Source organism: Pseudorca crassidens, chromosome 14 (genome assembly GCF_039906515.1).
Source record: "Pseudorca crassidens isolate mPseCra1 chromosome 14, mPseCra1.hap1, whole genome shotgun sequence".
In the NCBI taxonomy this organism is placed as follows: domain Eukaryota; kingdom Metazoa; phylum Chordata; class Mammalia; order Artiodactyla; family Delphinidae; genus Pseudorca; species Pseudorca crassidens.
This window is the reverse complement of record NC_090309.1, coordinates 15,268,958-15,296,390: the sequence shown is the minus strand read 5'-3', so window position 1 is coordinate 15,296,390 and position 27,433 is coordinate 15,268,958. Positions and strand designations below refer to the sequence as shown.

The 27,433-nt window shown below is 40.0% G+C and overlaps 1 protein-coding gene across 3 annotated transcripts in view; it reads left to right on the top strand.

Annotated features, from left to right (window-relative positions):
* The window catches only part of KCMF1 (potassium channel modulatory factor 1), a 75,669-nt gene extending 49,504 nt beyond the window's left edge, over positions 1-26,165 (top strand). For all 3 annotated transcript variants that reach the window (XM_067704536.1, XM_067704537.1, XM_067704535.1), the window contains 4 exons: positions 13,458-13,548; positions 16,474-16,659; positions 19,872-20,154; positions 24,062-26,165. In XM_067704536.1, the coding sequence (XP_067560637.1) occupies positions 13,458-13,548; positions 16,474-16,659; positions 19,872-20,154; positions 24,062-24,323 (822 nt within the window). In that variant the 3' untranslated portion in view covers positions 24,324-26,165. The remainder of the gene's footprint in view (positions 1-13,457; positions 13,549-16,473; positions 16,660-19,871; positions 20,155-24,061) is intronic.
* Positions 26,166-27,433: the final 1,268 nt, after the last annotated feature.

The following is a 27,433-nucleotide window of genomic DNA, read 5'->3' as shown; positions in this document are numbered from 1 at the left end:
TAGCCTTTCTTGCGGTGTTGCTGAAAGCACAACGTGGAATCTTAACCAAATTCAGGAGCCTTCAGTAAACACGTGGTGAAAAGGTTTAAAGCACCCCGACCTGCAACACATCGCTTTCCATAGTATTCTAGCTGCCTGATTGATTTCCCTTTTATAAGGAAACCTTCACAAGGAAATTTTAAAATCTTTGGTCATATACTAAGTAGAAATCCATTGTCACATCTCATTGTGATAGATCAGTGACCTTCCTTGGTTTTCATCAGATCATATTTCTTGCTTCATAGGTCAGAGCTTTGAGGTCCCTAGAAGTTCCTCCTACTCTGATCTTTGCCAGTGGCCTGGGACCCAGAATAATACCCAAAGAAAATCTTGGCTTGAAAGCTTTTTGGATATTTTACTTGACACCTGAGTCAGCATATATCCAACTTCAAGAAATGATGAGTGCACCCCAAAGAGTCCCCTTCCCCCCGTTTACCATTGGTAACAGTAGATAAAGTGAGCCATGAGAGCTGGAACTGTGGGTGTGGAACTCGGAGAGTTTGGGCCCAAGCATTTGCACATTGCTTCAACTCATAAGCCCCTGAATGTACTCAAAACAAATTAACTGAAACTCAGGAGAAGTAAAGTAATAGTGTATCCAAGGACTCACAGCTAGTAAGGGGCAGAGTCAGGTGTTTGAACTCAGCCAGAGTCCCTCTGGGTTGTAGAGTCCCTACTTAACCACTGTCTTATTCTGTCTCCACTACAGCCCTGCTGTTACAGCTGTGAGAGTACAGGTTCACTGTTATCTCCACTTACACTGCTAGTTGATGTTAAAGTTGTTATAAGATCCATAGTTCAAACAGTTGGTAAATTTACATTATGTAGTTCTCAAATCAAATTTTACCGTCTGACAACTCAAAAATGCTCTCATCTTGCACCTTGGGGAACCTCAGAACACTATTGTCACATTTTACTTGTGTTCTTAATTTGTTCTTTTTATTCTACAAAGGTGATTTTGCTTCCTTTTGGAACAGTCCCAGATGACAGTGTGAAGAATGAATGCTGATTTGATTGCATCTCTGTCCTGGTTGTTGTGGGAAAGTTGGAATAATTTCTCTTTGATTTAAATTCTGTTAAGTTTGAGAATTTATTTACCTAGATACAATAAGGAGGGGTTTCCCTATTGTAAACCTGGCATTCTTAAAATCATTATTATATTAGCCAGTAGGCCCTAGTGTAGTAGTTCCATCACCCCTTTGGGACAGGACAATGTGTCGGTTTTCCACATCTAAAACTGGGGAATCCAGTGGAAATTCAAGTCCTCTCCATGAATGAAAAGCTAATTATTCATTTTTAAAAATGAGAGTCAACTACCAGCAGCCTTGCCTTTATTTTTTTCCAGAAAGTAAATACAATTTATTTATAGTCCTTTGTACCTGATACACAGTTTGAAAATTAAATACCATCTACAAATAGTTTTATGGTCTGTCTCTCATAAGTTGTGTTCAGTTATATGCCTTCGTTTAGTTCCCCAACTTTTGGAACATAGCTCAAGGCAGCGGCCATACCATTTTTTCATATTAGTATTTGTGTAATATTTTAAGGATTTCTTTCTCCTCATGGGCTCTTAGTCTGCATGAGCACCGCATCTACCTCGCTTCCCACTCATTAGCACACCCAGACATTTCAAAGTGAAAAATAGCAAGCAGGCAAGAATCTTTGATACAAAGGTGCTTGATTCTTTGAATCATGTAGGTCGTGTCCTAGATCCGGGGCTGACATCAGCAGGTGTACCACGTGTGGAATACTGGCCAGTGTCCATGCTCAGTGATTGCTGCCTGTGCCTTGCCAGGTGTTAAGTATTTTGAATGCCTCTAGGTATATATGTGAAACACATTATCAGCTCTGATGTGTTACAGTTATACGTAAATGTCCATGTGATATTATTATGTGTGCCCTCTCAACACCCTCCCCCCTGTGTTTTGCCAAGTCATGGTAATTAAAACATTTTTGAATTCTGGAGTTCAGGAGTGACTCATGTCATTTTGGAAGGTAGGGAATTAGATTCACATAATAGCTGTATCTCTGTTTCTATTCCTGTTTATATTTTTCTTCCTAAATGCTCAATTTTCTATCCTTCTTTGCCCCTGCATTTCCTGCATATCTCTCCTCTGTACCACCAGCTTGTACCTTCCTCTAGGACTTAAGGATCTCACTCCTCTAACCAGCATCCCTTTGGAACATTTAGGAGTGAGAGGATATATCCCTGCAGATATTACTGTCACCACTAGTAAGCACTTACCAATACCTGACATAGCTAGTAAGAAAGTGTACGGAAGGTTAATTTTTAAAATAACTTTGTAGTCTTTGTGTGTATATATATATTTTGTTGTTGTTGTTGTTGTTTGTTTGTTTGTTTTGGGGTTTTTTTTTGCGATACATGGGCCTCTCACTGTTGTGGCCTCTCCCGTTGCGGAGCACAGGCTCCGGACGCGCAGGCTCAGCGGCCACGGCTCACGGGCCCAGCCGCTCTGCGGCATAGGGGATCCTCCCAGACCGGGGCACGAACCCGTGTCCCCTGCATCAGCAGGCGGACTCTTCAACCGCTGCGCCACCAGGGAAGCCCCTTTGTCTATATTTTTGTCTCCTTTTTCAACTTGGGACTCTAAGGCCCCAACCTAAGATTTGCCTCCTTTCTTAAGATTAATTTAAGATTGCTCAAGAGGCTTTTGATTTTGAGGATATGGAGGATCCTTCAAACTAAAAAACATCTGACATAGAATGCATAGTGAAGATGATTAAAAATTTTACAAGCAGATTGGGTGTAGTCTCAGGGATCTTTTTATAAACACCAAATCTGATAAGCAGTGTGATTTTGAAGTTAAGCACAAGTTCTTAAAAACCCTCATAGTTATGAAATCTGGTTGATTGGGACTAGTTTTTGGTTGCGGGAAGAATTAAGAGGGGAAGTAGCACAGTATGTAATTATCAAAATCCATCAAGCTGGTAGTAGAAGTGAGCACTAGAGGTCAAATGGGATTGCAAACATGAAGGATTTGTTGAGGAAGTGGTAAGAATGTGGAAGAAATACGGTGGGAAAGCTTTGAACATAAAAACATTAAGCATGACTCCTGAAATTTTTCTTAAATCTTACATTTGAGGTGACTTGCACTGCAGCTAATTAGAAAGCCTTCAGGGATTTTTGTTGTTGTTTTTAAATGAAATGTAGCTTTACCTCTAATTAATGATATGTAATTAATCTTTCACTTCCTTGTTTAATAAATCTCTTGCAATTTATATTAAGAACATTATGCTTTAAAAAGTAAGAGTACTTTTGTTCACCAACATTTTCTTCTCACTTCTAGAAATCTGTGTTGCAGTATACTACTCCGTTCATAATTGCATCAGTTCTCTAGCATTCCCTGCTAGAAGCTTTTTGCTTTCTATTTTTCATTTGGTTTTACTCTTTGGTTTCTTTCCTCTCCAAAAAGGGGAGGTTAGGGCAATCTCCAGCTTTTAGGTTTTCATACATGTAAGTGATACAGTCCCTCCTTTTTTTTTTTCTTTTAATTGTGTTAGTTTGTTCATTTTTATTTTCCCAGGGATACATCCGTATAAGTTTCTGAACTTGGCACAAGGTTATTCATAATATCATCTTATTATATTGTCGATGTCTACACTATCTGACTCTTTCTCATTTCTTTTTTGGTTTGTTTTTTTTTTACCTTTTTTCTTTTTTTAATTAATTTTTATTGGAGTATAGTTGCTTTACAGTGTTGTGTTACTTTCTACTGTACAGCAAAGTGAATCATCTTGCACCTTGGGGAACCTCAGAACACTATTGTCACATCCCTCCTTTTTTAATGAAGACCTAGATATGTTTGTAACAAATTGAGTTTAATTTTGAAATAGCATGGTTGTATTGTGTTCTATTTATACTGATTTGATAAGAAGTAAAAACCAAGAAGAAAGAATTATTTTAGAAATTTTTCACAATCTGACTATACAATTTTATTCTTATGGAGAAACATGATGACATAAAAGGACTTTTAAATTTGTTTTTAATGAGTCAGAATAATCTGTTTTAGCTGATAATTTTTTTAATATTTAGACGGTTGTTTGTCAATTAAAAGGAGCCATAGAACACAGAATAGAAATTATCATCATTGTGGCGTTTTGTGTATAAACAGATGCATTTGATACCTAAATTCAACAAGCAGGAAAATGTAAGATCTAATATACTGCAAACCAAAATAATGTGACAGGTATGGTTTATACATGAGGGCTATGAAAGGTTGCATATCTTTAAATTGTGTATAGGACTTTTAAATTTTGACCATCAAAATAGTATCTGTATTTCATTGAAAGACCATTTTAATATGTAGATATATAGAGCTAACTTCCCAACACAGGTATTTCCTTATTAGGAACAATAATAGTGGAGTGAACCACAATTTTTACAAATCTTCTAATCTAATCTTGTACATTTTCTTAAATATTATAATTACCTATTTACTCTTATAATCAGGTAATCAAGAAAAGTAAGCATTTAAAAGCCAAATACACATTTTTTTTTTTAAATAGGCTTTAATTGACTGTTACTACTTGCATTCTTCTTCAAAGAATGCAGTTGGATGCTGTCTGCTTTTCTGTGAACTAACAATGGTATTTTATTTAATAATAGTGGAGGAATACATAAAACTACCGTTGCTACAGGCAACCATATAGCTACTACTCATTTGCATTTAGCTAGAGAGATTATAGAAGACCAGGATTTGGTACTTTTACCATTTGTGCTTTTCATTACTTTTGACTCAGAACACTTTCTTTTTTATAAATCACTTTTTTACTATCTTTAGTATTTAGCTATCTTTGCACATTTTTAATAATAGTTATTTTGAGCATATTTACTTGTTTAAAATCGGATAGTAATACTTTTGATTTTAAGGGTGATACAGCCATTGGTTTCCCAGTAGATTCTTGAGTTGATAGCACAGAAGGAAATGATAGGAGACACGTTGGGCATTCCAGATTGTTCTAGGATAATTCAATTTATGTGTGTGTCCTGATATTTTAAAAGATATTTCTATAAGAGATCAGTTCCTTAAGGTGATATGAAAACCAGGAGGGGAATCATTTAGAATATTATGAAAATGAGGTAATAAAAGCTTTTCCAAGAAGGTGTTGTGCCTGGTATTTCAGAGTATATTGTTATCCTGGGTAGGGTTTTCATTGCTCTGTACTTCCCTCTGTGTTGAAGTAAACTCCTGTAGGGGAAGGTGAGTAGGCAGTTTTCAGAATGGGAAGAACACCCAGTGTGAAGGGGAGTGCTGGGTAAGAGCAGCAGGTGTAGAGACATTCACTTTGAGTTCTTTTTTTCTTTGGCCACTGGTTTGGTTTCTTCTTTGTCCTGTGAAATACTGGCTTGTCTAGTTCAGTGTCTGGACAGCTAATTTCAAGTCAGTGCATAGAAGTGGGGCCTCTTCTTGCAGGGCTTGCAGAAAGATTTGTAGGGAAGGGGGTATAAATTAAAGATGGGACCTCTCTGGCACCTATTGGAAAATTATAAGGTAGCTCAGTAGTCCTTTAAACACTTTTCAGCCTTGTCTCTTCTCCTGGTATCCCTTTCTTCCCCATCGTGCCTCTCAGGTTAAAAAAAGAAAAACTGGTTAAGAAAATTATTTGAAGACGCCAGTCTCGGTCTTCATAGCTGAGGTTATTTTTTCTAGGAAATCCGACCAAACTCAGCCTCACTTGACAAACTTGTAATGCTCTTGAGGAGAGAGCATACAAAGCTTCTGTCATTGCCAGACACTCAACTCATAAACAACATAAACCCACTAACTTACGTGGAGTCATTTGTGACTTTTCACTAAAACTGTTGCTGGCTTTGGGCTCCGCCTCCCTGTGCCTGTCTCCCTGCAGCTCGCAGGTGCTTACGGACACACTATGCAACAAGAGGTGCCCGTTTCCTTTTCTTTCTCTAGGTCAACAGGGGAAATAGATAGCTTACCCCAGGATAGGTGGAAACAGTGAAGCTTACACTGCAGTTCTTCTTCTCAGTACTCGTGGATATGAGTGCTCATATTCAGAGTGAACTGTGAACAGGATAAAGAAATGCGAGCGCCCTGACCCCTTTGGAGTTATTTTTCATTGTGGCTAAATTATGTTTTTTCAAGTGTTATGAATTTCCAGGACATCAGTATACACATGTAATTTAAATCTATATCCAAGAAACATGTTTAAAACCAAAACTTTATTTATTTAGTACTCTTAAATCATATATAAAAATGTAAGGAAAACTGAAATTTTTGTATTTAACAAAAACTCCCTAACATTCTAAATGCTGCTCTTGGGAAGCAGGTGACAGTTCCAACCTCAGCATTAAAATGGGGAGAATGGAACTGAGGAGAAAAATAAATTCAATATGAAGTAGCTTATACTTAATTATAAGTTAATTTGAGTGTTCCACTGCAACAGCAGAAAATTAGATTATAATCGAGTTGAACATTGTGATCACTCGGGTCTTGAAAGAACCTATATCTGTATTGACAAAACAGATGGCTAAGGTGCATGTAGCTACAATTTAGATGGTTCTAGAGAAGGCCCAAAATGAGTTTGTTGACCATGTAGCATAGATTTTCCACTAGTGCTTTTTGTATGTCCTCAAAGCAAAACTTCACTCTGGTCTTATTTTCATTATATCTGCAGATTTTATAAGATAAACTACTTTTAATTACTCAAGAGATCCAAAAATCTGGAGTTATCAGTTAGCCTTAGCAGTTGTTAATTCAGTAGAATGTCAACTCTCTTTTTTTAGTATGAGGATTAAAATATAATGCATGTGAGGGGTTTTGTATGTCATGGCTTTAAATTATAATAGCTCCTTTGGGTCACCACCTTTCAGTAAAAGAAACTTTGTTAAAAACACCCCCATTGAATTGCAGTTGATCAGAAAATCTGCCTTACAGAACAAGCCCGTGGTATTTCTAGAGCTGAATTTGAGTTCCTCAAAAGGAGAGACACAAATTGTGCCCCAGATATGAATTGTACCTAAGTATTTACTCAGTAAATACTTAATGAATTAGTTAATCCATAGTAACAAAATTATACAGTATGGCAAATTTAACCAGTCAGAACTTTAAGTTTACCAGCTTACCTGGACTTCACAGCATAAGTCCTTTAACTTACAGAAATTAGGACACAGTTGTAAAGAGCAGCACAAGAGAAGGTATGCTTATCGCACTTCCAGAAGTTGCCCTTATCTTAAACGACACTCACAAGGCTTTACTTAAATGTTTTTATTTGAATTTATTACATAGTCTACATAAATATCGTAAAAAAGGAAGACCCCAACTTTAAAAAGAGGCTATTTTTGTAAATGTCCTTTGGACACCTGGTTTGGAGCTCAGAGCACAGTAAGCACATAAGTTGCCAGAACGCATCATGTAGTGAACTTGGGTTTCAGAGCTAGCTTGGGAAAACCTAGGTAACGTTATACTAGAAAATTAGTATAGTATCAAACAACACAGGAAAATTATTTGGCTTGAAATTATGTTCTTGTGTTATTATTGGGGAAAAACAGCACATTCACATAAGGATGAAGAAATAATCAGAGCTTTTCTGAAGACAGTAGAGCTATGGCAGTGGGCAGGTTCTTCACTGCATTTTAATTTTGCTTCAGAACTTATAACTCTTCAGATACAAGGCTGTTACTTTTAATCTTTTCAACCACGATTAACTTCATAACTTGACTCACAGCTGTAATAAAGGAATGAGGAATGGAAAAGGGGGAAGGAGTTTTGAAGTAATGACCGGACAAAAAACAGGGAAACAAAGGAGGATGGGGGCTGCAGAAGGGCTAGGGTGTGAGAGAAAGTGTGGGTGCCTGAGAAGAAATTAACTGAGGTGTTAGCTGTGATGGAGGAAATGGGTCAGGGTGGGGCACAACATTTACTTTGCCCTCAGACGGATGACGTCAGAAGAAAGGCTGTTCTGGGTCATGCCTGGGTCAGTTATTAAGGACAGCTTAGGGAAACATTTGCTGGTCTTTCTCAAGACTTCATATATTCCTAACTTCTCAATGTGTCTCTCCAACTATTAACCAGGAGCGTTACATCTAATATGTCAAGTGTGAAGTAGTGCTTTCCGAAGTCATCAGATTCTTGGAGTAAAGCACGATGGCTGTCAGCATAATAAATTTAAAACATGGCCTCTACCCACACAGACTTTATAGCATGTCTAAAAACCAAACTAGCTCTTTTGACACAATTGGAGAAAAACGCAAGGAGTCAGGGCTTTGTGACTTGAGGTAGGCCTTGAAAAATGGGTGTTACTTCAAAAAGTGGACAGAATGGAAGGAATGGTATTACTCGAGGGAAGAGACATGAACCAAGATGCAGTGTTAGAAAGAACACAGGATGTGGAAAGGATGGTAAGGCATTGATTGTTGTGTGAAGTAGTGGGAAAACTGAATCAGCCAAATGAAGCCAGATAGTAGAGAACCTTTAAAGCCAGAATATTTGTCCACTTGGTTTGGTGGACAATAAAGAGAAGTGTTTGCCCCTGTACAGAGGAGAGACATTTTCTCTACCATCATGGCACCTAGGCTCTCATTTGGGAAGGGAAGGATGGTAGGGTTTGAGTGATTCTGTAGTTCTTTTGAAACGGGATGAACTTAATCATAATGATTATGTGGATGAACATGGATCAAAAAAGGGTAGAGGGGCTTCCCTGGTGGCGCAGTGGTTGAGAGTCTGCCTGCCGATGCAGGGGACGTGGGTTCGTGCCCCGGTCCGGGAAGATCCCACATGCCGCGGAGCGGCTGGACCCGTGAGCCATGGCCGCTGAGCCTGTGCGTCCTGAGCCTGTGCTCCGCAACGGGAGAGGCCACGACAGTGAGAGGCCCATGTACCGCAAAAAAAAAAAAAAAAAGGGTAGCAATTACAAAGAAGCTTTTGCTGCCTGTTATAAGACCATGATCATCAGAGAAGTGATGCCTCAGACATTTGGTATCACCAGAAAGTAACAATAGAAGATGATGTAAGGAAATCACAGCTTTGGAACATGTATTCTCAAAAGGAGAATGTTTCTCATGGGTGTAAAATTAGATCGAAGAAATAAATGAGCTTATCAGGTTTGTGATCCAGAAACCTAGTCGAGAAATGCCGATTGCCAGGGCAGTTATTTCACTTAGGGTGTTTGCTGTGAGAAGAAGCGTGGTGTCCCAGAATCTGAGTTCAAGGGCAGTTTCAAGTGGTCTGAGAAGATGATGCATCGAAGTGGATCCTCCTCATGGTGAAGAGCCTACCTCGCTCCCCAGCAGCTGCTGAACGAATTTGGTGAAAGACCGGTCTCTCTATAATGCTGCAGTCTAGCTTCAGTGAAGGCCAGGTTGTATGCTGGATCGGATAGGCAGTTTTTAAAATGCGTTTTTCTGTAGCAGTGAACAAAATGGGCAAGAAGTGTATTACGAAGCCTATCCAAAAAAAAGGAGGGAGAGAGAGAGAGGTAAAGAACTCACCACATCACAGGAACTTAAATCCTCCTCTCTTGTTGTTTTAAAGCACTGTACAGTAGCCAGACAGAATGCCACCTGGAGAGGGTTTTCGAGCTCAAGAAAGAAGCTGGGGGAAATCCGAACTTGCTTTAGACTGGTTGATAATTATATGGGGCGCTTTGCTTTTAGATTTCTTTTTTAATATAGTAGCCTGTCACAGGGAAAAAGATTTTGTAAATTCAGTAGTGACTTAGCATTTACATGTTGAATAGTAACTTCAGAAGGTATGTTCTAGACATTGGTCACACAGGTGACCACCGGTGTTAAGAATCTGTACTGACTGGTTACTCACTGGCAATCATGCACTGGGAACATGTGGAAAAATGGAAACTCCATTATGTTTTTGGCCTGGAGTCTCACCCCAGTACATGGGTAACGGCTTCCAAAGGTGCTACAGGTAAAAAGCAGGACTGACGGTGACCCTCAGTGGCAGGATGACGCAGAAGGGGAAGACTCGAGCAATAGCAAAGATTGCTAAGACTGAGAATAGCAAGGACATTTGTGAATAAGCTTGTGGGGGAGGGGTAGCTAATGACAACATTTGGTGTTTCATACAACAGGGTAAGTATTATTTTTCAGTACCTTTGTATATTCAAGCAGTATTTACCAAACTTTCTAATTATAAAGTAACTGGGACCCTTGTCAAAATACAGATTCTCAAACCTAGAATCACTTTCTAGGCAGGAGTCTAGGAAACTATTTTTTTATATATATTTTTTTTATTTTATTTTTTATACAGCAGGTTCTTATTAGTTATCTATTTTATACATATTGGTGTATACATGTCAATCCCAATCTCCCAATTCATCCCATCGCTACCACTCCCCCCCCGCCGCTTTCCCCCCTTGGTGTCCATACGTTTGTAGGAAACTATATTTTTAACAGATGCTCCAGATGAATTATATCCTTAGCACATTTAGGAAGCACTGACTTAAGCCAATTCAGTAAGCCTTAACGTTGACAAATTGTTGTAATTTTTTTAATTTTTTATTTTATTGAAATATAGTTGATTTACAGTGTTGTGTTGTCATAATTTTAAGCTAATGTGTTAGCTTAAAATTAATGGAATTTTCTTGTTCAGGTGATAGATATTTCTATATCATGTGGCGGTAGAAGTATGATAAATACTAATGTTGACAGGCTCATAATTTTAGGGTTAATAGCTTATCCTTTGTGTGGAATTTGCCTGTCCTGTAAAAGGTATTAGGTACCATCTCGGGGAAGTAAAGACACACTCAGAGCTAAGCTGCATTTGTGCTCCTGGGTGCAGGGTGGCGTCTGTCTCTATTCCCACCTCTTTGTTTCTCCTGCCCCACTTTGCTCTTCTTTTTCTCCCTTCCTCTTGTTCTCTCAATTATCTCTCAGAAAAGTAGTACAACCTTGATTTACCAAAGTTTTTATTCTAAAACATGAGTTAGCTTGCTAAGTATAAAATGTAAAAACTTGTAAGGTGACCGGGCCTCCAGTTCCATCAGCACTTAGTTTTCCCTTCCAGGTCTTCATCTGAATTAGCTTCATGTGGCCCCAAGTGTCACAGCATCTTCCACTTGGTTCTAATCTAGCCTCTTGATTTTTGTGTGCCAGCTGCCAAACTAGGTGGTCCTCCTACCCCAGTAATTCCTTATCCTTGGTAATTCTTTATCCCTAGTTACTAGAGAAGTGTTTGCTTTTGGTATTTCTCTCTAAGGGAAGCAGTCTGAATACCTTCATCCTGCCTTATCCCGATAGTGAAATATAAAAGATTTTGAATTACAGAACTGAAATTAATATACAATATTGAAGGATCCTGATTTTCCTTCTATTTTACATCAAAGGTGATTTTCTAGTTTGTAGGAGATTATCAGTCCTATTAGGACATTCTTAGTATGTTTGGTATCTGTACTTTCCCATTCTGTCTTCCTTCCAGGAATGCATGTTCTCAAGGAGACTTTCCTCATCTAAGTTCACTTATATGCATCCTCACAGTACTGCAACTTCTGTAGCTATCTTTGTGCAGTTCAAGTTATAAATAGATAACCACCTTTTGGTGGTTATTTTCTCTTTGGATAAAAATCTCATACATGCAACTGGAGGTTGTTTCTGCTTCTCCAAACATTGTCAATCTTTTTCGTTTTAGCAAATCTGGTCACAGTTCCCAAACAAGAAAGAAATCACACTGTCCTGCATTTCTCAAAGAGTTTACAATCTAGCTAGACAAGACAGAAACATGTGAAAAGTAAAATAAGTATATCAGACTCTACCCCACAGTGTCACAGCACAGGAGTGGTACAGACAGTAAAACCCAAGTTCCTGGTAAGGAGAGAGTTGATAATCTGTACACTTGTAAACAGATCCAATTGCTTTTCTCTCTGGCACCAAAAAAAAGAAAAAAAAAAAAGTTTCTAGCATCTTCTGAAAAAACACAGGCATAGCTATCTACTTCTTTCATTTGCCTCACAAGTATGTCCCATTGTGACCTCCCTAATTCTTTTGCACAGTCTTGCTTAAGTGTTATTTTTCTTGAGCAACTTTAGGTTTTCTTGAGGATATTTCTCAGAGTCCTGAGGCAGATAATCAGGACAGCTGACTGTTCGCACATTAAGGGGAACCTAGGATCACATCAGAGTCCGGGAGCTTCTGCTTTCTAGTCATTAGAGATAGGGATTTGTGTTCGCTTAGACTCTAGGAATCAGAGTGATTTGTTTTCCCCTCCGTATCCCGGTATTGTCCTTCCAGGTCTCGCCTTTTTCCTGCTGCCTCATCTCCAGTGCCGCTCTCCTCTCCCACTTGCTGTGAGCCGGCAGTAAGGTCAACCAGATGCCCAGTTTTACTCCAGGTGAAAGAACTTAGGCACAGGACACATGTATTGGCAAGATGAATCCTACCCTCAGCTCTCCTGTCCCTGGAGGGGCACAAGCTGAGACCTTTCTTTGTCCGAGTCCTGTGGCTCCCTTTGGTTGTGTCCTTTGCTGATATCAGACCTTTCTTCTTGGTTCTGTTCTTTCAGGTTGAAGTTCTTCATACTTCAAGGCTTGGCTACCACTCTTAGGCCATCATCTGTCCAGTTGGATTTCTGGAAGAGTAAGGGGCTTTCCCCTGAAAGTTGTGCATTCTTCCTGTCCTTCCCTCTCTTGCCTCCTATTTCACCACTTCTGTTGAAACTGCTGTTTCAGAAACCACATTCCCAACCTGTCAAGCCTCCTCTGCCTGTGGACACGTTATTTTATTTCTTCTTTCTCCTCTGTCCCTTGCTCTCAGGCCCACAGCGAAGTTGTCTTCTACTCCTTGACCTGCTCTGATCACAAGCTTTTGTCCTACCTCCCATCCTTCTGGGAAGTAAAGTTCTAAAAATGGTCTCTCATACCCACTCGCCACCTTGGAAGTCCCATTCATGAATCGATAGAGCATATTTGCATATTATCAGTAGTCATTGTCTGTCTTACCATACCACATTCAAAGTACTTAAGTTCGTGCAGTTGTGTTTTTAGTAAGAGCTTTGCTGTCTTGTTTGGCTGTTGGCCCTCAAGTCTAGCTTACTTTAGGGAAGCTTATGTCTCAGCCTTTACCAGTAAGACCGGACTTAGACATGAATGTGCACTAAATAGCACACTAAAAAACTCTTTTTATGGAAACTGTGTTACTAGACCATGCAGATGAATTGGACAGGCTGTTGGAAGTCGTTGCCAGAGCTCAGATTTGACCTGTGTGTTTAGAATTATCTGTCTGAGCCTGACAGACGTCTGCTTCGGTGGAGTCACAGCACTGATGCCTGTGGTTCTTGTTCAGCCTCTGCAGCTGTTCACTAGTTCAGGATCTGCTTTGTTTTTGCCTGGTTAAAACCTGGTCAAGGTAAAATGTATAGTAAAGTATTCATCCGGAAACATGTCTGATCAGTGTTCATCTGTAAGTAAACCTGCTTTCTTTACTTTCATTTCAGATTTGTCCAATATGTGCGGCATTGCCTGGAGGCGATCCTAATCATGTCACGGATGACTTTGCAGCTCATCTTACACTTGAACACAGAGCCCCTAGAGATTTAATATCCTTTCGAGAGGCAACAAGGGGAAACGTTGTTTGTAACATTTATCATTTCGATGAATTTTAAGGACGGCATCCCCAAAGAGGAAAACTAACCTCCAGACTATCTTAGTTGATTTAACCTTTTCCTAAGAGTGACTCAGTGTTAAGGTGCAATTTCTTATTTCTCTTTTTCTGTGCTATGACTGTTATATTAATCATGCTCAGTAAGTGAAAGTTCCCTTGCTCGTCATCTTTAGTTCGTTACCATCAGATTTTTTTTAAGACAATTTGACCAGGTTATAAGTCTTCAGGAGGGTGTTTTCATACGAAAGAGGAAAATGCTAATCCAAATTAAAATCTCGTTCATTAACTATACGGAGGATGTATTTGCTTGCCACCCCTGTTCTCTGTTGCCTCACCCTGTTATAGGCTGGATGGTGGGCAAGTGTGTGTCGTGGGGCTCCCTTCCCTTTTGGAGTTTCCTTCTCCAGAGAGAGCCATTTCCTGCCCAGTCTCTGAGTAGGATAGCATAAGGTCAGGTCCAGCTCTAAATTCCTTTCCCACTTTCATTTCTGCTTCCCCTCCCAAACCAATCTCATGACAGTTCCTGGCAGTATTCCCTAATAATCTCCAAGAGATTACTGGCCCCCCAGAGTAAGTTAATTTTGTAGACTCGGTGCTTCTGGTTTCAAGTTATGAATTGTTTTTCTGAAACTATCACCTATTAACGTAGGGTTCTGTTCTCATGTAAAGGTTTTAATGTTCGCTGCAATTTGAAGCAATTCAAGAGCTAATCACAACCTTTCTCCCTGCCAGACTTCATTCTGATTCCTTTGCTTGCCTCCTGGCAGTCATAATTCAAGCTTAGACTTATTTGAGGAAGAAACTGGTCTGGTGGTTTTCTTGTCCTATAGGTCCCATCCCTTGCTCACAATTCCTAATTTTCTAATTAGAAATATGGCCCTTTAGAGTTAGGGGAAGATAAGTGGAAACTAATGGAAAGAAAAAGATATCGACCCATCCTGAGAAGTTAGAATATCAGCCTGGACTGAGCCAGTCTAGGACAAGTACTGAAAGAGGAACCCACTCTTCCTCTCTCCTAAATGCAGGGGACACTAAAAGCAAAGTGAAGAAAGCGGTGCTTGCTTGTTTTTGTTTTTGTTTTTTTCCAAGAGAATATGAAAATCCAAATAGGCCAAGAATACTTTAGCCTTAGGGTCACTTCTCATTTTGTATAAAAGAATCCTATAACGATACCCGGAGTTATGCTTGATCCCTGCTTCACTCCATCTTCATGGAGAAGCTGGGCAAATAACTTAAAACCGTGCTGTTATCCTGCACTTTTTCAGCAAGTTCAAGGGCCTCTAGTGAAATTAGTATCCATTCAGTAGAATGTCCCGTATCATCTACATGCATTTTTGTAAGATTTTTATGAGTCTTTCATTACCAAGAAAAGATTAACTTATGCAAAATATAAGAATAAGAGAAGTCATGTGTTGCATATTAGATTACTAACAAGTATTATCATTAAGTTCTGGAAAGCAAAATGTTGGCATAGCCGTTTTCCTGGAAGCATAACTGATTTCTCAGGTACTTCAGGTGCTGCTGTGGTAATTTTGTTTGACATGAGGGAGTGACTTGTTTCTAAGCCTCTTAAGCACCCAAACTTCTTTTTTTTTTTTTAACTACTTTGATGGAACTCCTCCTAAAGTGCACTTTTTACACTTTTTAAAAGCAGAGTGTGATGATCACAACATTGCTTTCTGCAGAACCCAAGCCACCGTCATACCACCATGAAACAGTGCATCATGGTGGCGCCTGAGGGCTTCCTGGAGCGGCCACCCACCCTGTCCCCACGTGACTCCTGAACCATCAGCTGAAAAAGCTGGGAAGTCAACACAAAAATTAATCTGTATTATATAGCTGTCTGTTGGCTGCTTTGTTTCTTTTTTTTTTTTAATTTTTGTTAGAGTATGCTTGATTTAGAGTGTTGTGTTAGTTTCTGCTGTACAGCAAAGTGAATCAGTTACACATATACATACATCCACTCTTTTTTAGATTCTTTTCCCATATATTGGCTGCTTTGAAAGAAGATCTCCCCTGCTACAATAGCTAGTTCACCCAGTCGCCCTCCCCACCCTCTTTGCACACTCACACTCACCTGTGTGGAGGCAACACAGTGTTGTCTTCACGAGTTTTGGCAGCTTTTTGCTCCTCAGGACCTTCTTCAGTGTAACTCACACGCAGGTGCGTAAGATGGTCGAGGCTGCTGGAACTTTGACTTCTTGAGAAATGTGCTGTTACTCTGTCTGTGTCCACCTGTACAGGAAATTCAAATCTGGTTTTCTGCTTAGCAGCAGCATTGGAAGAAAAAAAAAAAACTTGACAGATTAAAACTAATAGCCAGAAGGAGTCTTTTACTCCTGAATTTAAATTATTTATACTGTTCGGTTCTCATTACAGATGGTCATTGAGATTTGATTAGCCTGCATATTAGCACAGTTCTCACCAAATATAAAAAATTGCTGGTTATTATTTGTGGTTACTTCGGTATGAACGTATATGGAATTCAATACTGAGTTGAGGGTAAGAGAATGTCTCACCCTGGGTGTCTGACCAGGCAGTGCCTCTCACCTCGTTTGGCAGTGTTAGGAGGGAACTTCTTCCCACCTGGAGAAACTTTTTTCTCTTTGAAAACACACACACATGCACAACATACACACACAGTATACACATACTCACATGTTGCTTTATATTTGAGTGTCTTTTTTTAGAGTTAATAGCCCTCATAGATACAGTTGTACCATTTGTATTCTAAATGAAATGTGCTATTTTAAAATGCTTATAATTTGGGAAATCTGCATGTCTATCTTGCAAGGACTCGAGTGATTTTTTTTTTTCTTTCTATGAAATACTTCAGTTTTTTCCTTAACTTTGGAGTTATGATGAATCGAGTGGCGTTCGACATGTACGTAGAATGTTTCACCCTGGCCGGGGATTGGGAGGTCCTCGTGCACGTAGATCAAACATGCACTTTACTAGCAGTTCTACTGGTGGACTTTCTTCTTCTCAGAGTTCATATTCTCCAAGCAATAGGGAAGCCATGGATCCTATAGCTGGTAAGTTAGTTTCACATTAATAAAGGAAATGGCTGGGGATGGTGGAGCTCCCTTTAAAAATTTTTGGTAGGATTTGTATTCTTAGTCTCTTATCACACGCCACATGTTCCTTGACAAAATTCCTCTAAATTTTATAAGTATAAAATATGTTTAAAGTAGACCACATAAAGTAGTTCATATTATTTTGGCATTTCTTTAAGTACTTAGAGGTATAAGAGAATAAGGAACAGTCACTGTTCTATTTGTGGCCTCCAGTGAAACCCAAGAAAGTCATAGAAGATGTCAGAGTTGAAAGACCTGCAGAATTTCATGGCTCAGCCTCCACAAGCACACAGATAAGAAAATTAATTGACAGGACTAAAGAATTAAGCTCTTCTCATGGAAGAAAGTCAAGTAGGAGTGTTTTGTCCTTGCCTTGATTTGAGAATTATATTATTGTGGAACATTCGTGTTTTAATAGCTTGGGAAAATCTTACTTTAAAAAACATTTGGGGGCTTCCATGGTGGCGCAGTGGTTAAGAATCCACCTGCCGGACTTCCCTGATGGCGCAGTGGTTGAGAGTCCGCCTGCCGATGCAGGGGACACGGGTTCATACCCCGGTCCGGGAGGATCCCACATGCCACAGAGCGGCTGGCCATGGTCGCTAAGCCTGCGCATCCGGAGCCTGCGCTCCGCAACGGGAGAGGCCACAGCGGTGAGAGGCCCGCGTACCGCAAAAAAAAAAAAAGAACAATCCACCTGCCAATGCAGGGGACACGGGTTCGAGCCCTGGTCTGGGAAGATCCCACATGCCGCAGAGAAACTAAGCCCGTGCGCCACAACTACTGAGCCTGCGCTCTAGAGCCCACGAGCCACAACTACTGAGCTCACGTGCCACAACTACTGAAGCCCATGCGCCTAGAGCCCGTGCTCCACAACAAGAGAAGCCACCGCAGTAAGAAGCCCACACACCACAACGAAGAGTAGCCCCCGCTCGCCACAACCAGAGAAAACCCGTGTGCAGCAACGAAAAACCAACACAGCCAAAAATAAATAAATAAATTTGTTATTTAAAACAAAAAAAAACATTTGGGGCTTCCCTGGTGGCGCAGGGGGACACAGGTTTGAGCCCTGGTCCGGGAAGATCCCACATGCCACGGAGCAACTAAGCCCGTGTGCCGCAACTACTGACCCACGAGCCACAACTACTGAAGCCCATGTGCCTAGAGCCCGTGCTCCACAACAAGAGAAGCCGCTGCAATGAGAAGCCCACACACCGCAGTGAGGAGTAGCCCCAGCTTGACTCAACTAGAGAAAGCCCGCGCACAACAACAAACACCCAATGCAGCCATAAATAAATAAATAGGAAAAAATTATTTAAAAGAAACAACAACAACATTTGAACACGTAGTTCATAGCCAAGTCACCGGTCTCATGCACGGCCAACCTGGGAAGCCAGCAGCAAAACACAAGGTTTGACAGTCAAAATGTCAAGTCACTGTAGCCTGAGACCCTGAAAGACACAGTAAGCACTGGCAGGCAGTAAGAGTCCAGGGAGCCTGTACAAGTCCGAAATGTGTACGTACAGTGGAACGCATACCTGAAATGCAGCTGAGTATACATCCGTCATCGAAAGTAGGAACAGTCTTATTCATAAAATCTTCCTGAAAATGTGAGGTATTCAGTGTAAAATCGTTCTTTTAAACTTTTTTTTTAATAGATTTATTTATTTATTTTTGACTGCGTTGGGTCTTCGTTGCTGTGCACGGGCTTTCTCTAGTTGCGGCGAGCAGGGGCTACTCTTCGTTGAGGTGCTTGTCACCTCAAGGCTTCTCCTTTCAGTGGCTTCTCTTGTTGTCAAGCATGGGCTCTAGGTGCGCGGGCTTCAGTAGTTGTGTCACGTTGGCTTCAGTAGTTGTGGCTCGCGGGCTCTAGAGCACAGGCTCAGTAGTTGTGGTGAACGGGCTTAGTTGCTCCGCGGCATGTGGGATCTTCCCAGATCAGGGCTCAAACCCGTGTCCCCTGCATTGGCAGGCGGATTCTTAACCACTGCGCCACCAGGGAAGCCAGTGTAAAATCTTAATTTCAAATGTGCTTTGGGCATTTGGATGTGCAGTAAGCCCCAAAAAACTGAGTTTTGGGAATTTTAAAAAATACTTCTTCATCTAAAAGGATATTTACCTGCTGTCTTTGGTAGCAGGCTCTAAAAGTTAATGTGATTTCTGGGGGCAAAATTCACAGTTGAGACACTTTCTCCATTCAGTTTTTTTCTGTCAGTGAAAATTAGTTTGTGTTATTGATGGACTATGTGAAAGAATGGTGTTAAGAGCCCCTGGAATAAAACAGCAGTGAGCAATAAGGCAGAAATGTGCCCTGGAAATGAATTTTAATGGTGAAGAGCTTTGCCAGCCTAGTAGTGTTGAAAGGGCAATCATCAAATCCATGCAAGCCAGATAGACCCTCCACGTGGAAGAAGGCAACTACTGCACCTCACTTAGATGACAAGGCAGGGACAGAGAGCCACCTGGCTTCTGATGAGCACAGCCTTGTCCAAACAAGAGCGTCTAAATAGGCTGTACAGTCAGGAGCTAATCAGCTTCACTGGGCATCACCAGTGGTCCTCACTGCAGTGGTGTTCTGGGGCTCTCAAACAGCAGTACCAGAAGGTTCCAGAGAAAGAAGGCAGAGGCAAGTGTACAACCGTCACAGTTAGAAATGATGCAGGTCTCTTGGATTTAATTCTGAGAGTCATTCAATCATTAAATAAATGTTTGAGTGCCTACTATGTGTCAGGTGCTGTTCTAAGAACCAGGCATATCGTAAACAGTAGACTTGATCCGTGCCTTCATGGGGCTCACGTTGAGAGGGTTTTTGTTGTGTTTGGACCAGCAGATGAGCCACCTTAGCCTACTAAGATACTAAGAGAAAGTGTAACTAAATCAGCCCATTATGCAGACAACTTGAAAAACAATTTGCTATGTTTTGCTTAAGAATAATTGTATGTGAGCTAATATTCATATGTATTTGCATTTCCCATGCACAACACATACACAACTCTTGCCTCTAGGAGGCATCCTAAAAGGTATTAAGCTCCAAGCTGGAACTGTATGTTGCCACAGGTTACCTTCCCGTTGACAATCATTTTTAATGTTCCTCTGGTAAAAGAAAGATCTGTAGCATTTTGTTTTCCTCATATTGAAGTAGACATTAATGTCTTCATTTCCATTGGCAGAGCTTTTATCCCAGTTATCAGGAGTGAGACGTTCTGCAGGAGGACAGCTTAATTCCTCTGGCCCTTCAGCTTCTCAGTTACAACAACTGCAGATGCAGCTGCAGCTAGAACGGCAGCACGCCCAGGCAGCACGGCAACAACTGGAGACTGCACGCAACGCAACCCGACGTACTAACACAAGCAGTGTCACCACTACAATCACACAATCCACAGCAACAACCAACACAGCTAACACAGAAAGCAGTCAGCAAACTATCCAGAATTCCCAGTTTCTTTTAACAAGGTAGTTCATTTATTAATGTAACTTTGAGAAGTAGTATTTTATTAGCACCGCGCAGCCTGAGATGACCTTTTCTCTTTTGTGCTTATATGTGTTCTTACAGACTCGGCCTTTGATCAAACCATTAAAACTCACAGATCTCTAATCAAAACTGTATATTCAGTATTTCCTTAAAAATATGAAAAATAATAGTTTATTTTAGATAAACTAGGAATGCTGATGGTCTTGTTCTGACGGTGTGTCATCATCTGATATGAATTTCTTTTCCCATGTTGCCCATAAAATGTAAACATCATATCATTACATATATGGGACATACTAGGTACATTTATTGTCATAATTAACATTGCTGTCTTTTTATTGCCAGTTTCAGTCTGCTGTGAAATATCCAAAAGTATAAGAGAAGATTTTATAATGTGGTGGTTTTCTCCTGAGACTTTCTAAAGAAGTGGAATTTAAATTTTTGTGGTTAGCGTACACAAAATAACCATTTAAAATAATGGTTCACCACAGTGTAAAAAATACTTAGTACACACAGTAAATGGCTCTGCTGGATGGAGTAGAGTTCTTATTTGCTTCTGAAAACTACCATTAGCAACCAAATATGTTCCTCTGCTGAGACCTCGTAGGCATTTTATGTGACTTTTAAAAATAAAAGAATTTTAGAAAGAGCAGTAATGAGTAGGCTCAGCAGATAAAGAACCTGGACTAATTTGGACTTTTAATGGAATAGAGAGGAATATAAAGTTAAAAACTGTGACACGAAGAAGAAAATTAGTGTAATATATCAGTTATCTCCAAAAAGTAGTGTGTGTGACAACTAGATGTTAGAAGAAAACACTATTTCTGTGTATATTTCTTTTATTTCATACTTTTAAACATCTCTGTTAGTACAGTGGCACATGTGTATAGTTGTAAATAACATATTGTTGATGCAGAATAAAAACTGTTTGCACGTCGCTGCAAATAGGACCCCTGTCAAGAGCCCCAGCTTTTACTAGTTTGGACCTTAGGCAAGTCACTTCACTTCTCCAGACCTCAGTTTTATAATATCCCATGAGTTTTGCCGCATTAGAATGAGAATTGTTTTGAGGATGAAATGGAGTACAGGTATGTGTATGGTCTGGCTCAGTATCTGGCATGTAATAAAAGCCCAGTTAATGGTACTTATTATCATTTGGTATGGATCTAAGGAGGAAGTTTCAAGTGGAAATTTTACCTTTGTATTATCTCTGCAAAGTGAGTAACTGTGCCTGATTGATTATCACCAGAAAACGTGGCTTCAACGTAGAGAAAGCACAGAGCCACAGATCTAGGTACCTACCTCAGAAAGGAGCCCTACCAGTGTATGTGTCTGCTGAGGGTTCGCTGGCCTGGGGGGTGGAATGAATGTCTTGCCCCACTGCCCTTTGGAAAATACATCTTCCCACCTTTGCTCCAGTCTGGTTTTTAGTTTTTGTTTTTTGAGCTCCAGACTCAGTGAGCTTGATCTGGGACTTTTCTCTATGTAGTTATTCTAGACCAGACAGCCAGCAACCAGGGCACAGTATGGGTGGCCTCTGAGTGCTTTCCTTGGATTCTGGTTGTAGCTTCTGGAAGGCCCCCTTTCTGTCATACTGTATGTTGCATAGTACCTTGCAATTTGTAGACCACTTTCTACATCTTTCATTGTGTCATTAGATCCTGACTCATATAGTTTACCTAAGGCAATATTTCCCAAAAAAATATTCCCTGGAACTTTATATATTCTAAGAAATATAAATAGTTGTTTATGTTCAAGTTTTTTTCCTGATGAATAAGTTTGGGCAAAACTAACTAACAAATAGTTTATTTACTCTTGGGCGTCTCAGAACTTCAAATACATTAACATGTGTGCTGAGAATCTTCAAGGCTAGGAGAGGGTCTGCGATGTTTCCAAGGGGAAATCCTTTTCCCTGGCCACACAGCTGTCATGTGACATGTGTGGGGCTCCAGCCTCTTCTTTGGTCTCTTTGACCAGGGGCAATTCCTGTTCCTGTTGCCTTGGAACTGATGGTGGGACACAGTTTCTTTGGGATCCAAAAATGGTTGACCTTTTAGAAAGCAGTTGTGTAAGTGCCTATGTCAGATTCCAGTCTCTTGGTAATGGAGCCAGCTAGTTTGGCTAACTCCGGTTTGAAGCTCCTTACAAGCTTTGCAGTTACTTCTAGATCCCAAATGAAGTTTGGCCATCAAGACATCTAGTCCTAGTACCGATTTTATCTGCCCCCCTCAGGAGTGAAACATTTTCTCAGTTATTTCCTAAAAATCAACAGTGATACCAGAATTACATGCTCTCCGAAGGTTTGGGAGCCTCAGCCTGTATGTTTCTAGTTTGCCTGCTTGCTGTGTAGGTAGTTTTCTATGCATCCTTTCTCTTTCTAATAGGTTTGACTTTAGTTTGTTGTTCTTTTTAAGGCCTTTTCCAAAACTAAGGATGTGGAATGTACTTCACTTCTTAGCACTTTCAAAGTTTTTGATGGAGAATATGTAGCCTATTGCTCAATCTCCTGTTTCATTAGATACTCTCTTATATTCTTAATTTGGTTTTAATCATAAATGTCATCAGTCATTTCCTTTCAGTGTGGATTTAATGGCTTTTATGTAGTTGCCTTCCAGATCCTTTTGGTTCTTTCAGTTCTTAAATTTAGATCTTTTGTTTTCTAAGCCATGGATCTAATCATTGAGCGGTTTTGAACTTGATGGCTGTGAGATTTTTGAGCACGTCACTTAACCTCTTCCGTTTCTTCTGCCTATAACTTGATAATAATGAGACCTAACTCGTAGGAGTTAAAAGAGATAATCCATACAAAAAGCACCTAAAGCAGAGCCCATGGTGAGTGCCCAGTACGCCTCCTCCATTGCTACTTTGGGATGCCCCCGTGCCTTCCAGCGTCGGTGGGACAGCAGGGAACAGGTGCGGGGTGTAGACGAACGTGGGCTCCAAGTGCACCTGGCTTCTCCGGGAGGAGCACCTGTCACGCGTGCCTACTGAACCTCCTTTCACTGTCACCATCTTCTCCCTGTTTGTTACTTTTCTTGATCCCAGTGCTCCAACCAGTTTCCCTTTCTTTCTTTGCCACTAAAAATGTAGAGAAATAAAATTAGCACTGAAACTAAGCAGAATTTTGCATAAGTCACTTAACAGGTTAGTAATAAAAATTCAGCTCTTGACAGCCGTCCAGTCTCTGTGCAAACGAACCAGGTTTCCCAACATGACACAGGTCTCATAAGTGCCTGTTGTCAGGTGAGCATACTGGGCCGTTAAACCTTGGGTCAGACTTGTTACACAGTCCTTGGTAGAAGCGTAGGTGCGCACATGCTCGTGCGTGCGTGTGTGTGAGTGTGTGTGTTTGCCCTCTCAGTCTTCTGGACATATCTTCATTTCAGGAAGAATTAGATGGAAATAATAGAGAAAAGCCAAGAGAACTTTTAGGATTTTTTTCGGTTGACTATTCTAATCACTGCAGATTTTGTTTTTGTGACCAGGGTTGCTACTTTTCCTCTTTTTACTACCCACTGGTAAAATTTTGGTTGGGGAAATCACTACTTCCCCAAGTATCTAATCTGGTAGAAATTTTGTTTTCCTTAGGAAATTTTTCACCAGTTTTCTCTAAAGGGAGTATGAGAAGTGTAAATGTATTTTTTCTCATTGAATCTAATTAAAGCATAGACTTGCACCTCGGGGTAACAGTATTGCTGTTACAAGTGTGGGGAATTCATCTCAACATAATTAACGAGGTAAATTAGAGCAAGGTGTTCCATTAATACGTCTCAGATTCTGAGTTTTGCCGCCTGTGAAGCTTGTACAGAGTAGGACATTGTAGAAATTGACCACGACATTGTTCATTGACTCTTTACCAATAAGCTCTTTTCTTTTTAATTTACACAGGTTGAATGATCCTAAAATGTCTGAAACAGAGCGCCAGTCCATGGAAAGTGAGCGCGCAGACCGCAGCCTGTTTGTCCAAGAGCTCCTTCTGTCCACTTTAGTTCGTGAAGAGAGCTCGTCCTCAGACGAGGATGAACGGGGGGAGATGGCAGATTTTGGTGCTATGGGCTGTGTAGATATTATGCCTTTAGATGTTGCTTTAGAAAACCTAAATTTAAAAGAGAGTAATAAAGGAAATGAGCCTCCACCACCTCCTCTTTGATGACATCCCAATTCGCAGACAATGTCCTCTGTGCTGTATTTGCCAATGAAAGTGGACAACAGCTATCTTGGGTTTGTTTGGTGATTGTAATTTCAGGTCTGTCACTCTGTTACATTGTGTACATTCAACAGGAAGAGAGAAGATATATATGATAATCATTTCCACTTAACTAATTTTTACTTCTAGCAGGTAAATGTAGGTAGCAGTGCAGGGGTGATCTCTGCTTCCTGTACCTTGACATGCAAAAGGCTCTCCTAATACTCCACATTCAAACTGAAGAGGAAAATTGAAATCTCTAATGAAGCTGCTGTGTGTATTTATGAATATTAATGAATAAAAACTGCTTGGATGGTTTACCTTAACTACTGCATGAGGTTTTTTGCAGCGTGCATGAGTTTTAGTGACCTTGTTATTTAAAAAACTTAAATACAAGGAGTAAAACTTAAAAATAAAAGCCCAAAGCTTTCCCAAACATTATTCAATGGTTACGCAGCAAAAGGATTACTTGACAAAGTAGCTTTTGAATAATGTCTGCCTGAATCACCTTTCTTTGTGTGCCTCTACGCACAAGCCAGCTCTGCAGTGGAACCTGGGGTCGTAGCCGGTGTCGCGCTCCGCCCTGTGTGACTGTCCTGTCGCCCTGTTAGTCATCTTACCGTGTGGAGCTCAGCCTGTCTAACTCATCCATAGAAGACACACCAGTACAGCTACTGTGGGAATCTGCTGCAGGCGTCTGTGTGCCCTGAAAACAAATCCTGTTCTACTTGTTTAAACTTTTTACTTTCTGTGGTGGTTTAAATTTTTTTTCAATTGTTAAATATGTTTTATTCAGGTGTAGATGAATTTCATTTATTCACTGTTCAACAAAGTTAACCTGAATTATGTTGTCTTTGTTTTTGAAAATCTCACATTCTCAATCATACTTTGCATTATTTATGTATTTGCTTCATAGTTTGCTGAGACAGATCAGTATCAGGGGAGCTTTGAGGATTTGCCTTCCCAGACTTTGTCAATATATTACAACCAAATTCTTAATGCTAACTTTAGCACCTTTTATTTATTGGGTTTTTTCCAGCATAAAAAGCAAAGCGTTTTAATTGAATCATGCCACCTATATGCCTATATTATTAATCCTATGTGTAAAAAAAAAAAAATGTACAACTCTTTTGGGTTTGTTTTGGGGTTTGGAGGGGCCGGGATATTTTTTATTTTCTGTTTCAGTTTTTGTGCATAGACTTTTCACAATAGCTCCAAGGCAGGGACAGTGGGTTTGGGGTTGGGGGGCAGTTTTTGGAATGTAAATTTAGGACTTTTAAAAAAGGTGCGCACAGCTTCTGATAAATTTATAACTAGACTTAACCTAATCATGTCTTGTTCCAGTGCTCTCTCCTCTGAGCCCTTTCCTCCGTCTCCCCTCTTCCGCTGTAGTCCTTTCCTTCCCCGTCTGTGTTTCTCTGTTTCTTCAACACAAGCATACAGACTCAAGCACCCTCCGGTGTTTTCCCGAGAACTGTGAAGTCCATGCTCATCCAGATGTATCCAAAAAAGATGTCACCCCACATTTCTAAAAAACTGTTGCTTCTCCTTCTCTGAAACTTCAGACTCCAACAATTTCCAAGTATCCTAGCTTTGTTTTCTTTAGTTTCTGTGATGGAAAATGTTTTAAAGGAAAATTTTACACCAGGCTTCTGGTTATGCTAGAAGTCCAGTCCAATAGGTTTTTTTTTTTTTTTTCAGTTGGTTGTTGAGACGTTTCAAAAACCAGTTTTCAAGCTGTGGTCTTTTCACACACATCTTCTGCACATACGTCACACATTTCAATAAAGCATTTTCAAGACTGTTGACCACTTGGATTTCTTTGGTGTTGGTGAATTAGCCTAACCATCATTCAGAGATTGTATATCTCTAATCTAGTCTTTTGGTTTGTCTGTGGTTTGGGGGGGTTTTTTGTTTGTTTGTTTCATGCTAGACTTGAAGGTCCTGATTTTGTGTGGATGCATTACTTCGGATGTGAGAGATAGAAATTGCCAATTCTTTGCTTTCCCTTTACTGCACACGCTCTGGGAAAATGTAAGATCCTTCCTTTTTTAACGTGGTTTGAGGGAACAGCTGTAAGTCCAGTCAGGGCAGTTTAATTGAGATGATCAATTTGACACTTCAGAAGACCTAAAGGTTTATAAGATTCCATCTCAGAATACTGTATATTAATCATTTTTTACCAGATATTTTACAAATACCTCACCTCATCCTGTATGTAATCAATAATAATGTATTAGGGTAGAAAGACACAGATTATCAATATAAAAAATATATTTAAGCCCTTCAAATTCTTGTGTCCTTTTTCTTTAGTTTCTGAATTAACATCATATTACTGGGATTATTGAATAAAAATAATTGCAAAGACGGTGATGTAGAGGAGAGAGAATCACTATACCATTGTTTATTTTGGCTACAGCTTCACCTTTCTAAGGACCAGACCCTGAGTTTTGAGAGGTTTTTGTTTTGTTGAGTTTTGAGTGTCTAGGCTGTACGTTTGTAAGTGTTCTGCAGTGCTTCTCTTCACTTACTGCGTGGAAATAATTTAAATCTGCTCACTTGTTCTGGAAGAAGTTTAATGTCATGACTCACAGAGAAACCACCCCCCACCCCACCCAAAAAAAAAAAAAAAGCTAGTGAAGGGGAAGACCTACAGGGAATGTTTGAAACTGTATTTGTTTCTATTTCTGTATAATTTATGGACTAGAATATGCTGTGTCTTAAGAATCCCAAAGTATCAGTAATTCCTGCTAAACTGTAACTGTGTAGGGGTTTGTGGGCTTCCCACTCCTGGATAGTTAATCATGGAGAACAATGGAATTTTGGAATTTCAAATAGTAGAACCTACCGCATGACTTTCTCAGATTGTTTTTCGTTCCTTTAGTTTTCTAAAATATTTCCGCTCTTTTGAACAAATAGAAATGCCTGTGCTTTTATGGCCATTGTCATAAGATACAATTTCTGTGATTGGCTACAGTGAAATATTTGGATTTGTATTTAGATTGTATTGGTCTTTTGTTTGTTTTCTTTTTTAACCCACAGAGTTGGAGCCTAGGTTTGTTACGCAGTAGATT